We start from the raw sequence: 17,883 nt of genomic DNA on the forward strand, positions 1-17,883 counted from the left end.
TTTCATTTGTGGATCCATCAAATAGATCTTCTAATCAAATGTAGGGATGGTAATGGAGAGGCCTGTGCTTTAGTCTCTGTTCTACCATGTACCAGCTTTGTGACCCTGGATAAGCCTCTTACTCTTTCTGAGCCTCAATATTCTCATCTGTGAAATAGAGATAGCAATAGTTGCTCTGCCTGCTTCACTACAGAGGGGCGTAGGATATATGCAGAGGGTCTAGGATTGTTTAAAATATCAAGGGGTTGAAAACAACCTAAATATCCATTAGTTAAGGGCAGACGAAATCACTTAAGGCTCACATATACAGTGAAATGCTATGCTGCTGTGAAAAGCAATAAGGGAACTCTCATATAGTGGTATCAAAAATCTTCAAGTTTTGGAGTAAAGCAAAAAGCAGAAATAGATAATAGGTAAGTAGATAAGCAGTTGACTCTTGAATAACACGGGTTTGAATTGCCTGTTTCCACTTACACATGGATTTGCTTTCAATTAAAGTTACGTCAATGGTAAGTGAAATAAGGCAGCCACAGAAAGACAAACACCACATGTTCATACCCATATATGTGAGCAAAAAGAACTGATCTCATGGAGGCAGATGGTGGAGGGATACTTACCACAGGTGGCGAAGGGTGTGGGGGAGATGAAAGAGGCCGGTTAATGAGTACAAACATACAGTTAGATAGAAGAAATAAGACACAGTGTTCAATAGCAGATTAGGGCGACTATAGCTAATAACAACGTATTTTCTATTTCAAAATAACAAGAAGGGAGGACTTAAATGTTCCCAACACATAGAAATGATAAATACAAGGGGTGATGGATATCCTAAATACCCTGACTTGATCATTATACATTCTACGTATGTAACAAAATATTACCATGCACCCCATAAATATGTACAAATATTGTGTATCAATTAAAATATTTTAAGTTACACTGAGTGTGCCTGTGTTTCCTGCCTTCCCTTCCACCTCCTTCGACTCTTCCACCTCAGCCACCCCTGAGACAGCAAGATCAATCCCTCCTCTTATACCTCCTCCTCCTCAGCCTATTCAGTGTGAAAATGATGAGGATGAAAGTTGTGGGAAGTCAGGGACCTCGAATGGAGGGACCAGCTGAAGCCACGGCAGAAGAACATAAATTGTGAAAATTTCATGGACATTTATTAGTTCCCCAAATTAATGCTTTTATAATTTCTTACACCTGTCTTTACTGTAATCTCTGAACAGAAATTGTGAAGATTTCATGGACACTTATCACTTCCCCAATCAATACCCTTGTGATTTCCTATGCCTGTTTTTAATCTCTTAATCCCACCATCTTCATAAGCTGAGGAGGATGTATGTCGCCTCAGGACCCTGTGATGATTGCATTAACTGCACAAATTGTTTGTAGAGCATGTATATTTGAATAACATGAAATCTGGGCACCTTGAAAAAAGAACAGGATGACAGCAATGTTCAGGGAATAAGGGAGGTAAGACTCTAAACTCTGACTACCAGTGAGCCAGATGGAACAGAGCCATATTTCTCTTCTTTCAAAAGCATATAGGAGAACTACTGCTGAATTCTTTTTCTCAGGAAGGAACATCCCTGAGAAAGAGAAAGCATCCTGCAGGTAGGTCTATAAACAACCCCCTTGGAGGTGGCTGTCTTTTATGGTCGAAGCCGAAGGTATGAAATAAGCCCCGGTCTCCTGTAGCATTCCCAGGCTTATTAGTACGAGGAAATTCCTGCCTAATAAATTTTGGTCAGACAGGTTGTCTGCTCTCAAACCCTGTCTCCTGATAAGATGTTATCAATGACAACGTGTGTCCGAAACTTCATTAGCAATTTTAATTTCACCCCATCCTGTGGTCCTGTGATCTCGCCCTGCCTCCACTTGCTTTGTGATATTCTATTACCTTGTGAAGCCTGTGATCTCTGTGACCCACACCCTATTCGTGCACTCCCTCCCCTTTTGAAAATCGCTAATAAAAACTTGCTGATTTTATGGCTGGGAGAGCATCACAGAAACTCTCCAACATGTGATGTCTCCCCTGGACACCCAGCTTTAAAATTTCTCTCTTTTGTACTCTTTCCCTTTATTTCTCAAACCAGCCAAAATGCTTAGGGAAATAGAATAGAACCCAAGTCAAACACTGGGGGCGGGTTCTCCCAAAAGATGATCTTTATGATGAGCCACTTCCACTTAATGAACAGTAAATATATTTTCTCTTCCTCATGAGTTTCTTAATAACATTTCCTTTTCCCTAGCTTACTTTCTTACACATATTTAATAACACACAAAATACATATTACTCACCTGCTTATGTTATTTGTAAGGCTTCTGTCAACAGTACGTTATTCGTATAACGGCATATTTGGCGGGAGTCAGATGTTACACACGAGTTCTACTCATGCACGTCATGCACAGGACTTAGCCAAAGACTTGAGGATGCCCTGCAGATCTCTGGAGCGCACTCTGTCTCTCTCTGTTGGAGCTACCTTGTCTTTGGGAACTCTGCCCTACAAATCGTAGGCACAGTAGCCTCTGAAACTTTGATTTCTGTTTGTTTAACGTGGTGAGCCTGCTGGGCTCCACCTGTGATGTGTGAGGGGTCAGCACCCTAACTCCCATGTTGTTCAAGGGTCAGATAGACAGATGGCAGACAGATAGGCAGATGGATGGATGGACGGATGGATGGATAGATAGACAGATAGATGCAGACAGACAGATCTATTTCCAATCATGGGTAAGTAAAACGTTAACCACATAATTTGTGCTGTGTCTCCAATCTGCTTTGTGGACTCACTCAGACATTGAGGCAAGAGAAAGAAGGCACATTATCTATCCTGGCCAGGAATTCAGCAAAGAAGGGCTTGGCCAGGAGGCATTTTGAGCGACAGCCTTACAGTCCAACAGATCTGACAAACTTGCCCCAAGCTGAGGAGACTGGCTTGAGGCCAGGGCAGGTGGCCAGAATGTCCCTACACTGAGTGGACTCTGTGCACTGGGGAGGGTGGAGGGACTGACCCAACCGAGCATCACTTACAGCAACTTTGACATCCCCCCCTCAGGTCAACCATATCCTTGCTGTGGCATGAGACCTTCCTGTGCCACGGGAACCTGTAGGTTCACAGAAGCCAATCCCCTTCCCGAGGGGACCGCTGTAACTTTCAGCACAGGCTGACATACAGAAGGAAAGGACTAGGTCAAACTAAGATGAGGCCCAAACCCCCTAAGCCAACCACAGCAGAGGTTAGGAGAGGAGGATGGACCAAGAGACCTCCCCAATGGTACTCCCCACCAAATATTCTCTACAAAATGACCAAATCTTGTTGATTTTACTTCAAAACATCTGAGCTGCTATGTGCAGCCTTGCAGACCTCATGACCGGCTCCCACCCACCTCTTAATGCTCCCTTTTCCATACTCAGCAGAAAACACTCAGCCTTTTTGAGAACAAATCTTTTAAAGCAGACCTAGTATACAGCCACAAGGTAAGCCTCAATACATTCCAATGAATCTTTATACATACTTTGATCTCTAACTAAGATGCAATGACATTAGAAATCAATAACAAATCAATAACACTTCTGGCAGAATCCACAGAAGGGCATCACCTTGGTAGTGGGAATAAATTAGTCTTGATTAAACGCAGCTGTTAACCCAAGCTAACAGTGCTTAAAAGCAAGTTTTCAAAGAATAAAACTGATTCCAGGTAATTCAACTACTTGTCAGAGCTCTAACCCTATTAAAGAGAACACAATGAAATCCAGTACCAAACACATAAAATTTACAATGCCCAGCATCCAATCAAAAATTACCAAGCATGCAAAGAAGCAGGAATATATGATCCATAAACCAGAGAAAACCCAATCAATAGAAATGAGAGAGATGGTGGAACAAGTGGATAAGGACATTGAAACAGCAATAAGAAAAAGAAACAAGGTGTAAGAATTGGGAGACTACAAAGCCGTAGTCATTTGTTGACATTATGACTGTGTAAAACATCAATGGAATCAACAGATAAATCCTAGGAGGCAGGCACTTCTATTATCCATATTTGAATGATGAGTACGCTAAGGTGGAGAGAGGTTAAGTAACCTGCTCAAGGTCACACAGCTAGAACATGGCAGAGACAGGACTCTGGAGCCAGAAGTCTGGCTCCCAGGATAGCATACGGGAGTCTGGAAAGGCTTATAAAAATTAGTTACATGTTTTATGCCTGTACTGAATAATATAAAACATATAATCGAATCATTCACAATTACAGCCAAACCTATACTGTGTCTGGGAATCACCATAAAGAATATACAAGACCTTAGGCATAAGGTCACCATATGATTTCTCTCCTAAGCTGAGAAAGAAAGGGAGGGTTCATGGGAAGGAATGTGGGGATGATAAGGCAACTGGGACTGTCTCAAGCAAATTGAGATGTACGGCCACCCTACTCATGAAAACAATTGTAAAATTTCACTAGAGGTCCTAAAAGAAGCTCCAAATAAAATAAGCAATATTCTACATTTTTGGATAGGATAGGCAACTGCTAAATGATTCTGTAATGCAATCATAATAGAAATTTATCCAGAAACTTGATTAACTTATTCTAAAATGTATATGCCCTCCAGTGCCTTCCAGGCTGTAAATTCTGTATCTGTGCATTTGTAATCAGTCCATCAGAAGGACTGGGCATCTGTAGCTGAGTTTCCCATTTCTCATCTGCTCACTTTGGCCCCATGGGACAGCTACCTGTGACCACAGCTGACGCCTTCCTCCCTTAATCTACCAGCTGTACAGACAAAGTGGCCGCCAGAGGCTCATATTTGTCGGTCTCTCCTTTCCTCCAGGAATCAGTCATACAAATCTTCCTGAATTAGCCACACAACCACTCTTTCAAGGTAGAGCTACAGAGTAGTCAGGTGGGTTTTCCATGTGAAAGCAGGATGCAAACTTCCAAATGCTTGATGGAAGAATTGGCTGCTAACCTGAAACTGTGAACATCTCAAAAGCAGAAACTTAAAACTGCCTAGCGCAGAGAAACCACCACACAAAACATTCCCTGAAGAAGGAAGCAGAAGGAACAAGGATGGGGGAGAGCAGAGAAGGGCAAGGAGAAGACAGAAAATGGGAGAAAGGGGAGGGGACAGGGGAGGCAGTGGGAAGAACACAAAGAATCACCATGGGAGGTGAAGGCCTTCTCATCCCAACAGTTCCCTGCAGTCCCAGCCACAGGCCTGGGCTATGGAGGCAGACACACCAACTCCACTACTTGATGCTGGTGTGGCTGCGGACAATTCTCCCAATGCCTCCTGGCCTCTCTTTCCCCTTAAGTTGGACGGAAGAGTCCAGACAAGAGCCGTATCAATTTGGGGCTGAGGGTTGGTGTGGATATCTGCAGAAGATTTCAGTAAAGGAAGGGGTCACCCAGCAGGTGCTCCTAGTCCCAGCATACTCTGCAGCCCAACAGTGAAGTCAAAGTCCCTCTGGGGACAGCACATGGCCTGCCAGGCTTGGGCTCCACAGTGGGCCTCTGGGGCAGTGTCAGCAAGATGCAGCTCCATCTTTCCAGCTTCATGAACCCCAAGGGACCTCCCACTCTCAAGACATGATTGTGATAGTTAATTTTATGTGTCATTGAACTGGGCTAATAGGTGCCCAGGGGGCTGGTAAAACAGTATTTTGGGGTGTGTCTGTGAAGATGTTTCTGAAAGAGATTTGCATCTTTTTATTTTATTATTTTATTTTATTGAGACAGAGTCTCAGTTGGTCGCCCAGCTTGGAGTGCAATGACACAATCTTGGCTCATTGCAACCTCTGCCTCCCAGCTTCAAGCAATTCTCCTGCCTCAGCCTCCCAAGTCGCTGGGATTAGGGGTGTGCACCACCACACTCAGCTAATTTTTCTGTAGTTTTAGTAGAGACTGGGGTTTTAACATGTTGGCCAGGCTGATCTCGAATTTGACCTCAAGTGATTCACCCGCCTTGGCTTCCCAAAGTGCTGGGATTACAGGCATGAGCCACCACACCAGCCTGGAAGAGATTAGTATCTGAGTCAGCAGATAGTAAAGATTACCCTCCCCAATGTTGGTGGGCATCATTGAATCTCCAGGGCCTGAATATATCAGAAAGTTGGGAAAACGGTGAATTCTCTTTCTCTTCCAGAGCTGGGATGTCCGTCTTCTCCTTGCCCTTGGACATCTAAAGTGCTCCTGGTTCTCTGGCCTTGGGTCTCTCAGGCTTACACCAGCAGCTCCCCTAGTTCTCAGGCCTTGAGACTGACTTATACCACCAGGTTTGCAGGTTCTATAGCCTCTAGATGGCAGACAGTGGACCTTCTCAGCCTCCATAATTGCATGTTCCAATTCCCTGAATAAATCTGAATAAATCTCTATCTATCTATCTATCTATCTATCTATCTATCTATCTATCTATCTATCTATCTATCTATCTATCTGCTATGGGTTCTGTTTCTCTAGAAAACCATGATTAATACCATGATCAAGCAACTCTTAGCTGTAGGCATTCACAGAACGAGAGCTGTCATTTTTCCCTCTGCAATTATCCTGCAAATAAAACATCTGAACAACTGCCATGCAAGTGCTAAGAGATGTAATCGATCAATTTCAGGAGGAACATCAAAGCTGTCAACTCAAGAGTGCCTATCCTCTTGGCACCTGCCACAATGAAATGGCCGAATGTGAAGATGGACTGTCACGAAAAGGTCACAGATGACAAATGCCTCGTGTCTGCCTTTCTATGTGAGGCCTGGATCATGTAGCATGTGGAGCTGCTCCATTAGTGGGAAAGAAGATGAGCACTGCAGCCCACTCCAAAGTTAAAAGCCACCTCACAAAAGCCCTGAAACTACTGAGCTATCATTGTCACAAGCCGCATTTCACAGATGCAGGAGCCAAGGCACACTCACCCTGCATTGTGAAACTGGGGGAAATAACCGCCATTGTTTGGTGAAAACATTCTTTGACATTTCTGATCAGGGCATGTGGTCAGGAGGTGGCGTGACAGTGATAGCACAGAGAGCTTCTGCTTCCTGTGCCAGGTCTGCCACTGCCTGGCTACATAAAAGAACCTGGGCAAAGTCACTAACACCTCTGAGACTCAGTTTCCACATCCATAAAACAGGGACGTTGATGGTTCTTACTTGTGGTGGAAGTTGGGAAGGGTAAAGCAAGTAATGAACAAGGCACAGGTCAGCAGAGCAGCAAGAATGCAAGGTCTGAAGACCAGTCGTGACCCTGGAGTCACTTCACCTCCCTGTGCCTCAGAGTCCTTATCTCTCATAGAGCAATAACAGTGGCACTTCTGTTAACGTTGTGTAAGGATTAGAGTGGATAGATGGAAAGTGTTTAGCTCTCCGTACACCTCACTAGCATATATATGGACTATGGACGTACATATAGGTACTCATACGTAGAACTCACATGTGGATGGCTCATATGTACACACACACACATACATATACCTCTACCATATGCATATATTAATACATACACATACACACATACACAGTGTCTAGCAAGGTGCCTGGCACTAAAATGCAAACAAAGGAAGTAGGCACCATTCTTATTAAAATGCCATCACACTTTAGGAAGGGAGGTAAGTTCTTCAATCAGTGCATAAGACAAAAACGAAATCGAAATCACCCTTGGAAACACCTTGGGGAGCACCAACTGGCCAGTCCTTCCTCCAGAGCCAGAGCAGATGGCTGTGTCTTCAGCCCAGGACCAGGTGAAGGGTCTGGCTTGTGCGTGTGGACTGGGAGGTAGGACAAAGGTCTGCCCCAAATGTAAACCACAGACGTGAGCTCAGGGCAGGGGAGGGTGCTGAAACAGGCTCAGGGAATCGCAGACCTCCAGCTCCCTTCACCTCCCGTCCTTGAAGGCCTCTGCTCACCTGCTGGGCTCACCTGCCTGGTTCAGCTGGTCTTTACTCTTGCACTATGTTCTTGGTCAGTGTCTTATGTCTTGCTCCTTCTTTTTTTTTTTTTTTTCCACAAATGCCTTTTGTGGAACTTCCTTAGGTGTCTATGAATGTGTGGCAAGTAGATTAGGATGGGTGAGCTGGAATCAAATGGACGTGGCTTTGACTTGTAAGGGTCATAACCCATTCGTTGGATGGTCCTGAACAAGTCCCACAGCCCCCTGGTGATGCCGTCCCTCACGTGTCAACTGGATAAGGTGGCCCAGTACACAAGGATTCCCAAGGCAAGCTGTCATCGTGTGTACCCTCTGTAGCATGGAGATCCTTAGATGTCTCCTCCCCATCTGCCTTGGATCCCTTGTTCATGCTATGGAAGAAGTGATGACTAGTATGTTACTTGGGACCAGGATGCCAGTGTGAACTAGGAGATGCTGCACAGAGGGCCAAGGCAGACCAAGTCCGATCACATGCCTGGTGGTGGACCATGGGTTGGGCACTAACCTTTTTGAGCTTAGAATGGACCTCAAGATGCCATTCTTGTAGCAATGTTGAGTATGGAGATTCACGCTCATGAAGAGCATCAGCTATAAGCCTGGTATCTGATAGCAATTTGATAGAGAGTAGCAACAGTTTTTTAGTATCACTATGCCATATTAGTACAGTGTACTGATTGCCTTGTAAGCCTAGTTAATTATACACAGAGCCGTCTTTTATACATTATGATGAAAGCAGAGGCCTGGGAGAGTAACAAACTTCTAAAGGACCATGGGTGACAAACAAAAAGAATGAGGTGAAGGTATTTTCAGTAATAATACTGAGTATTGGAATTAAAAACTAAAAAAAAATTGAAAGAACCTAAGAAAGAAAAGTGGTAATGTGAGATATAAAGCATTGAAATGTCTAAATAAAACAAAAATCCTGAACAGAACAAAAACAAAGAGAAAAAAACTAAAAGGCAAAGAAAACAATATTCTACACTTGCCACCAAGAGAAAATGTAAATAGTCGTGAAAATAAGTAATTTGAAACCTAAGTTGCAGAAACTTTAAATTATTGGGTGCCATAAAGGAATGTGATTATGGGGCCTGAGTCACGTGACAGGTAGCTGTAACCTACCGGGCTGAACTTTTGTTTCTCTGATTACAGATTAGCCTTCTTCCCAGCCTACATTGTTGTGTAAAATGCCGTAAATGACTAGAGGGCGCCAGAAAAGACCCCTTCCCTCTGCTGTCGATCTTCCTTACAGATTAACTTCTCTATTCTCTCACACACAGACCTCATGGCTATCTCATTTGCCAAGACGGAATGTTAAATATACTCTTTTAAATTGGAAAGGAAATGAAAACGAGCCATACAGAAAAGAAAACAAACCGTAACTAATTAAACTTGTAACTTACAAACTAGCCTTGTGTAGAAAATGTTGTAATCCTGTTAAATCTCTTTGTTTTGTTCTTATATAAGCAAGACCTTAACTTTTAGCTCTAGAGTGCTGACCCCATTTCTCTGCAGTCTGTGTTTCCCAGATGGCAATACCCAGGTTTTCTCTTGGATAAACTCTCAAACACTGGGTTCTGATTCTTTCAATTATTTCAGGTTGACATGGTTTTAAAAAAAGAAAAAGAAAAAAAACTACAGGAAGGAATGTGCTTAGTTCCTTCTATTAAAATGACTAGTTTGGGGAAAAAAAGAGACGGGTCTGCTGGTTCAGGATCCATAAGGGATTAGAGCTGGGCTTTAGGAAGAGGATGCTCCCTGCTGCACGGAGAACCAATTGGAAGGAAGGGGGAACAAACAGGAAGCAGTAGGGAGCCCACTGTATGTATCTAGGCAAAAATGGTGCTGGGCACAGCCGGAAACAGAGGAGATGGATTAGAAATAATTATGAGACAGAGCAGGGGGAGATGAGGTAGGGGCAGGGAGGGGTTTGGAGGATGTTGAGGTCCAGCCTTGAGCCGCTGGGTGGGAGTGGTGCAGTCTGCACCTGATGTCCCCATGGGTTGCCACCTCTGCATCACCTTCTCGTTCAAGACATTCATCCTGTGACTATGCTCCAAGGGTGCTGGTGAGATGGCCCTTTCCTTTCTCAGTCTGGTCTTTGAGAAGGTTCCTCCACAGGGCTGCTCCCCCATCCACTGGCCATGACCCAGCACTCCAGAAAAGCAGTCTTGTCACAAGGCTTCAACCCTCTGGGTTCCCTCTGTGCAGTGTGGCCTCCAGCACAGTTCACAATACCCATTCCCTCTGCCAAACCAAACCCCAGCTTTCCCTTCACCAGCAGCTCTTCTCTGACAACAGTCACCTTCACTCTGGCGGGTTTCGCCTCTTACAGAGGATCACAAAGCAGCCGGTACTCACGGAAATGCTCCCTCTACCCCCAAGTGTGGCTACTTCCTCCCTGTGCCAGGAGCTCAATGTGCGCAGGACCTGACCTCTCTCCGGCTCTCTCCTCTTCTCGCTATAAACTGGGAATAAACTGGGACAGCTTGGCTTACCTCTCTCGCTTCTCTCTGGGACTCTGACTTCTGCTCTGCTTTCCTAGGGGTAGGCTGCCCCCAACAAGGAACCCCCTAGTGATACTGTGATTGGGTGATGGAGTTTTGTTTAACTCTCAGGTAGTTTGACAAGCCCACTGGCTCTCACATTGATGTATAGCTCTTGGAATTAGCCTTTAACAATAGGGAAGATGACATTTTGCCTCTATCTGCCTAATCTTTGTCTTACTGTTCAATTTCATACAGAACCTGGGTGAGAATAGGGTTGCCACTTCCTGGATCCCTTAAGACATCAACAGCCCGGACACACCTGATGGGAGACACTGAGCCCAGAGCAGTTTCTGTGGCTCTTGGCCAGATTACACATTTGTGTTCTGAGAAATACACCGGCACTAAAATAAAACCAAGCAGAAAAGCTAGAAAAAGGAGATAGAGGGAAGGTAAGAACAAAAACAGCAGCTCTAAAGCATGGCTTCATACATTCATTCACTGAGCATACTCCTGTTGGGAATCCACCCTTCAGAGGGTGCTGGGAAAGGCAGACAGGCACCCAGGCTGCGGTCACATAGCATCTACTCTTAAGCAGGACCTTTGCAGAGGAGACCTTGCCTCCTCCCCTACCTACAGTCCACCCCGCTGCCAGCCTCCTTCACCTCTAAGGCCACATTATCTAATTAATGTCCTTAATAGCACTGACGACAGTCTATCATTTTAAGTGTTTATCATCCATCTTCCCCAACTAGAACGTGCTCTCCTCTACTGGAGAGCGGGGACCAGGGCTGCCTCAGTCACTGCTGCAACCCCAGAGTGCACTGACACAGTGCCTGGGACACTGGTGCCTCCCGAAAATACTTGTGGAACAAATTAACCATGGGATAGGTACTATGGTAAGGAAGAGCTGGAAGTGGGGTGGAACGAGTGGGAAAATCTAGGGTGTTCGGGGAAGCCTTCTTGGAAGGAGAGACATCCAAGAGCTGAGGGAACAGCTCAGGACAGCAAAGGACACAAGTTACTTATCCAGGTAAATAGAGGTGGAAAAGTAATTCCAGAAAGACAGAAGAATCCAGATTAAAGCATCCTAGGAGACTGTGGTGTGTGCTAGAACATCACGTATGTAATGGGGCTGTGCCAGGCACAGTGGCTCACGCCTGTAATCCCAGCACTTTGGGAAGCTGAGGTGGGTGGATCATCTGAAGTCACGAGTTCGAGACCAATCTGGCCGACGTGGTGAAACCATATGTCTACTAAAAATACAAAAATTAGCCTGGTGTGATGGTGGGCGCCTGTAATCCCAGCTACTCAGAAGGCTGAGGCAGGAGAATCACTTGAACCCGGGAGGTGGAGGTTGCAGTGAGACGAGATGACACCATTGCACTCCAACCTGGGTGACAGAGCAAGACTCCATTTCAAAAAAACAAAAAACAAACAAACAAAAAATGGGGCTGAAGGGAGAGCCTGGTGAGTTTGTAGGAACATGGAAGAGAGTGTGAGAGAGAAAAAGAATGTGATGGAGGTGAAATGGCAGATGCACACACCCCAGGATAGAGCCAGGTACAAATACAGCAAGTGACTCAGCCTGAGAGGCAGCACCCAAGGGGAAGCCTGAAGGATCTGGTGAGATCCCCAGGCTGAGAAGTGGAGGGAGAGGGCTCCAAGCACAATGCACAGGGGAAAGGCCCAGGGGGAGGGTCTTCCAACTCTTTCTTACCATAGCACCTGAGTGAGTGAGTGGTTGGGTGGAAATGCACGGCACAGCCCCAAGGCCTCTGTGTACCTGCAAATACAACAGCTATCAGCCCCGCCATGTGCAGAGAGAAACAGTGGGTGAAGCACAAGTACTAACCTTTTCCACCAGGTCTTCAGAGGCCTGTTCCTCACAGAGGTGAATTTTGTCTTCGATGCACTTCTTCAGAAGCTCTCCCTTGCTTTTACTCTTGGACCGTGACTTTCTCACCTTGGACTGTTGCTGGAGAGGGGTTGGGGAAGACACTAGTAAGAAGGTTATCACCAGCAAGTCCATGCAGCCCCCCAGGGCTTTGCAGGTCAAGAGAAGTTTCTGCAGCTCCCAGAACTGCGAATCTCTGCCTTAAGCCAGAGAGGGGAGGAGAGAGGTATGTTCTTCTGGAAGGAGCTCAGTTTCAGAGCCTTTGATCTTCACACAATCTGGTGCGCAGAATCTCAGCTCTGCAGTCAGACAGCAGAACCAAGCTGTGTCCACCTCCTAACTAGCCGTGGGACCTCAGACCTGTCAGCCTGTCTGAGAAGGGGATGTGACGAATGAGGTCCCTGTTCTTGCAATGCTTCCATGACAGTGGAGAAAACCGTCTGAAAACATGGAAACTAAATAAGGACACAAGGAGTAGAGCCACGTTGGCAGACAGGACCTGGAAGCCCAGGGTACAGACTGGAGTTGGGAGGGGATATCCCCAGAGAGGGCCGGGCAGGGAGCCCATTGTGCACATCTCTGCCCAACTACCAGGCGGTGATGTCAAGCTGGTAGCCTGAAACTGGCCTTGGGAGGAGGATTTACACCATGGAAATGGGTGAATGCTACAAGTCAGGATTCCCCTCCCTACCTTCCCTCTCCCTTGAGAGCCTTCCCAGCATGAGTCTGGTCAGGGCCCAGTCCACAGGGAGCCTTGAGGTCATGTTGGAACTTAGATCCCAGCTCAGAGAGCCACAAAAAGGGCTGAAGGAAGAGGGGGGTGAATCTGACTTGCACATCTCTTTAGAATTTGCAAGTACCTTTGAAACTCATGTCGGTGAATGGTCTGGGAGCCCTGGGGGCCACCAGCAGACGAGGTCAAACAGTGGACACTACCTGTTTTGCGGGCCTAGATCAAAGAGAAGTGTGCGGGGAAGAAATGCAGGGGTTCTCTGGTGGTAACACGATAGGTGGGTGAGGACGGCCAAGGGATGGAGAATGCACTAAGCATCCACTAACATTGCTCCACCTGGCCCCATATATCCTCATGATACCCATTTTACAGATGAAAACATGAAGACTAAAACAACAATTTTCTCCCCAGGCCTTGGTGCTTAGGAAACTGAGAGCAGGCTCTCCCGCCACCTTCTCTGCTGCTATCTCGGGACTGAGCAAGTGAAGGGAGCTGTGGCTCCATCGGTGCAAAAGCCTGACCGTGCTGGCTCAGCCTTCCCTCTGGAGAATGTGGAGCGAGCACCTTCATGACATCTGCCTCCTCTGAGGCAATGGCCAAAGCCATTTCCATCTGAAAACCAAGCACCTTGGGCAACTTTGAAGGTAGAAACTTCGTTCCTGCCGGGACTCACCAGCTTCAAGGCAGGGGAACCAGCAGCTCATGGACTCCCTCCCCTCACTTCGGTGAAGTGAAAATTATTTTCCCCCGTTGTTCAAAATTATTTAAAATTTTTATAATTTACCCGTTACTCTTATTCTGTATCTCCTACCTCCTTGTAAGAACAGAAGTAGGAAAAAAAACAACAGTACTTTAAAAAAACATTAAAAGAATGTCAAAGCTTCCAAGTGGTTTCTGCATCCACTGGTTTATATTCAGAAAGGATGTGTCTGAGTTTTTTTCTTTCTCTAAAGGAAAAGAAGTGAGTTTGAAGTCAGGAAACACCAGCTCCCAGCCCAGTTCTCTACCTCCTATAGCGCTACTCCCTTTTCCTCTGCTGGCCTGTTTTCTCATCTGTAAAATGGGACACCATATCGACCTCTTAGCACTGCTGTGAACTTCAGGGGAGATGATGGAAGCTTCGGTGATTTTAATATGTTTTCAGTCTCAACTATTACTACCTTAAGAGAAGTCTCAGATGTGTTTTGCACACATCTGGTGCTTGGCTGCTGGGATGTTTAAGCCAACAAAATTGACTGCACACCTACTATGTACTTGGCACTCTTGAGTGCTGAATGGGCCCGGGAGCTTATTTTTAGTGAAAGCACAGACAAAGGGGAAGTCAAGGAACCAGCACATTTCAGATAATGACAAATAAAATCATGAAACCCAGCATGTGATAAAGAATGCCTAGGGAGAGGGTAATTTTAGACAGGTGCTCAGGGAGGGCTTCTTGGTGGAGGTGGCATTTGAGCCGAGACCTCAATGGGCTACAAAGCGTATACATGGCAGAGAAAACAGAGGTTCAAAGGCCTTATCTTATGTTGGGAGCCCCAGAAGCAGAGCCTGAGGCAGGGATTAGGTGCACATGGTTTCCTGAAGGAGGTCTCTTTAGGATCAACCTCTTGGGGAACAAGGGAACAGGACAGGAAAGGGAAGAGCCAAGTAAGGCTGTGGTCTCAGGTGAAGTTGAGCCTAAATTGGTCCCTGGGGGCTTTGAAGCAAAAACTGCACCAGAGTTGTCTGTCCTCAGGCACATAATAGCTGCTCATTAAAAGGCAGCTGCCAGTCATCATCCTTTAAGATCTTGTGCAAGAGCCCCTCTTTCCCTGACCCACCTGAGCTGAGCTGAGCATCCCTCCTCCATGCCATATAGAAAGGCCTTTTGTACTCAGAGCCAGTCATTAGCTGTGGCTGGAGGAGCGGGCAGGAGAGACAGAGTAATATCTCAGGCCAGGCAGCTCCCATCAGGAGAAGATTGTGGCTGGGCGAGGCTGCTGGTGGATGGTGCAACAGCCCAGGTGTCAGGATCAGGGCACAGCACCAGCGGTGTCCACTATAAACTTTAAAGCTGGGACAACGCTGGAGATTCCTGGAATAGCTAGACACCAATGCAGCCAGAGAGGAGAGGATAGGCGAGCATGAGGTGAGATGGACTCAGGGTGGTGGACAGGCCAGACCCTGTAGGCTCAGCAGCTGGGAGACAGCCCTGCTTCTATAATCGAGAGGCCACTGACACGTCCATCCTACCTGCAGCTCGGGGGCAGCCAGGGCCTGGTCCAGCTTCAGGAACTCTGCTTCTCGCCACGCAGTCTGAAATTGCTGCAGCAGAACTCGGGCCCGGATTTTGGGGAGGGCCAAGCTCCTGTCCATCTGAGCAAAGCAGCCATGGACCTCCTGCCTCATCCGGAGCAGCTCCTCTTCAGACAGGGAGAAGACTGAGGAGCAGAGCTTCCTGGAAGGAAGAACAGAGACATGCTCTTACACAGAGAAAGCCTGGGGGCTGGGCTGGGGTGATGAAGCTAAAGATGCAAAGCTCATTCCTCAAATCTAGGTCTGCAAAAAAACCTTGGCTCCCTAATCATGCATTCCTGCCACAGGCATTCCTTGAGCACCTAATGCACGTCGTGCTGCACAGGACATTGTAAGAACAAGAGCTGGATGAGGTCAGGCTGTGAGGGTGTCTTTGAGGAGGCAATAGGCCTTCCAGTGCCCATGACTTTCAATTAACCTGGTCTCACTTCAGAAACAGACACGTAAACAAAGCACTGTCTGCGGAGCCTGGTCAGCAGCATTCTCTATGCAGGTCCAATGGACAGAGGAGAGACGCACAATACTCAGCTCAGGGGGGTCAGGGAAATGGGAGTCCCTTGTGATTGGTTCCGAAGGGTAATGATTGACAGCTATCATTCAGTGAAAACCGATTCCATGCTGGGAACCATGCTGAGTGACTTAGTGTTATGGATTGAATTATGGCTCCCAAAAAGATATATTCAAGTCCTAACCTGGGACCTGTGAATGTCGGTTTATTTGGAAATAGGGTATTTACAAATGTAATTAAGAAGTGAGCTAAAATGAGGCCATACTGGAGCACAGTGGACCCTTAATGCAGTATGACTGGTGTCCTTATAAGAAAAGAGACAAACACACAGGGAGGCCATCTGACACGGAGGCAGAGATTGGGGTGTGACATCTACAAGCCAATGAATGCCAAGAATTGCCAGAAACACCAGCAGTAAAGGTATGGAACAGATTCTCCCCTGGTGCCTTCAGAGGGAGCACGGTCCTGCCAATGCCTTGATCTTGGACGTCCAGCCTTCAGAACAGTGGGAGAACACATTTCTGTTGTTTTAAGCCACCCAGTTTGTGGTACTTTGTTACGGTAGTGCTCAGAAACAAATGCAATGACCTACATCATTGCTGTTCCTTACACCAAATTACAGACAAGGAAATGAACAGTCCCTCTTCCTTTCCAGCAAGGCCCATAGCCCACTCTAATGGAGAAAATGGCCACACAATTGCTTTCTCAGCCTCAACGGGGCTGGTTCTGGCCCATGAGATATAAGAGGAAATCTGCTCAGAAAGTCTGGACAGAATTATTCAATGAACAAAGATTCTCTGTAGATTCGTTTGAATGTTCTGGTAATGTTCTGTCAATGCAGCCAGCATCGATGGAGGCTTTAAAATTCAGAATTATCTGCAGAACACCCAACGTGGTTGGCCAGAGTCAGGTTTACCATACCCAAATCTCAGTGTGGGAATGTGGGGCTGTGGCTCTGCCAGAAAGGTCTCTGGAAAGAGAAGGAGACCTTCAGAGACTACGCGGGCCCTCTGCTGAAAACAGTCTGAGGCCTGACCCCATGTCATGTGACACCCATCTTGGGTTCCTCACTTCATGGGGCCCAACGATTTTTAAAGCAACCTTTGGAAACTGCAGCAACCCCCTTGCACTTTCCCTTGTGCAAAGCCTTCGCCCCACTGTTTGTTGATTACGCCGAACCCAAAGTAAAAGCAACTCTGAGATGACTCTGTCATTATTCCTGTCACTTTCAAACCAGATCGGCCCTGAGCACTCTTGTCTTAATCCTCTGTTATGTAAGTGCCAAGAGAATACAGAAATAGAGGAGGCGAGATCTTTGCCCTGAAGGAGTTTGAAATCAAGACAGGAACTCAGGAAAGAAGGCTCGAAGACACGCTTTCTCTTGCAAAGATATTCCTCATTAATTCCTACTTTAGCCAACTAGTTTTACAGCAACCCCATCTTGGTTGAAATTGGAAAGCTTCTAAAAATGTGTTTCAAATCTATTGTGCAAAGCCATTTTTGCATAATGCCTCGGAAATAAAGGCTGCAACCTTTTAGAATCTTAAATAAGCAAAGTATATGAGCAGACTCGCATTGCGAGTTGATCCTCTTTAACCCTTGGAAAAATCATACACTTTTCTGCTAGCCAAGTGAGAGTTCTCTTTTTCCCGTTAAATGGCTAAATCAGCAGTGGCTTTGGTAATACTCCCTGCAAAATGAATCCAAATGAAGTTGAAGAAAATGACCAGCTGGTAATAGGAATGCCAAAGTTAATTCACTTGCTACGAAGAGTCCAAAGTCAATTTGAACATGAGAGGAGAATTTTCTGGAATGTAGGCTAAGCTGAATAAATACTGTTGAGGGCAATTCACGGGAATAAGAAATGGCATTTAAGGATCTGATTTTTATGGACTAAGAGAAGACAGCATCTTGTTTTCCTTGTCAAGAAAGCAAAAGCTAACAAGCATTAAAAAATAAATGAGGCCAGAATCACAAAAGAGAGAGACGGGAAAGGGCCAAACTTCACTTAATGCAAACCAAGACAGTATCAATCTTTGCAAACACCTGG

At 46.0% G+C, this 17,883-nt stretch overlaps 1 protein-coding gene across 2 annotated transcripts in view; it reads right to left on the reverse strand.

Moving 5' to 3' along the window:
- The window catches only part of EVC2 (Ellis van Creveld syndrome 2), a 165,934-nt gene that overhangs the window by 49,690 nt on the left and 98,361 nt on the right, over positions 1 to 17,883 (reverse strand). For both annotated transcript variants that reach the window (XM_012002129.1, XM_012002131.1), the window contains exons 15-16: positions 15,263 to 15,467; positions 12,259 to 12,381 (exon numbers count right to left, since the gene is read on the reverse strand). In XM_012002129.1, coding sequence (XP_011857519.1) covers positions 12,259 to 12,381; positions 15,263 to 15,467 — 328 coding nt within the window. The remainder of the gene's footprint in view (positions 1 to 12,258; positions 12,382 to 15,262; positions 15,468 to 17,883) is intronic.

Source organism: Mandrillus leucophaeus, unplaced genomic scaffold, assembly GCF_000951045.1.
Source record: "Mandrillus leucophaeus isolate KB7577 unplaced genomic scaffold, Mleu.le_1.0 Scaffold68, whole genome shotgun sequence".
Lineage (NCBI taxonomy): Eukaryota > Metazoa > Chordata > Mammalia > Primates > Cercopithecidae > Mandrillus > Mandrillus leucophaeus.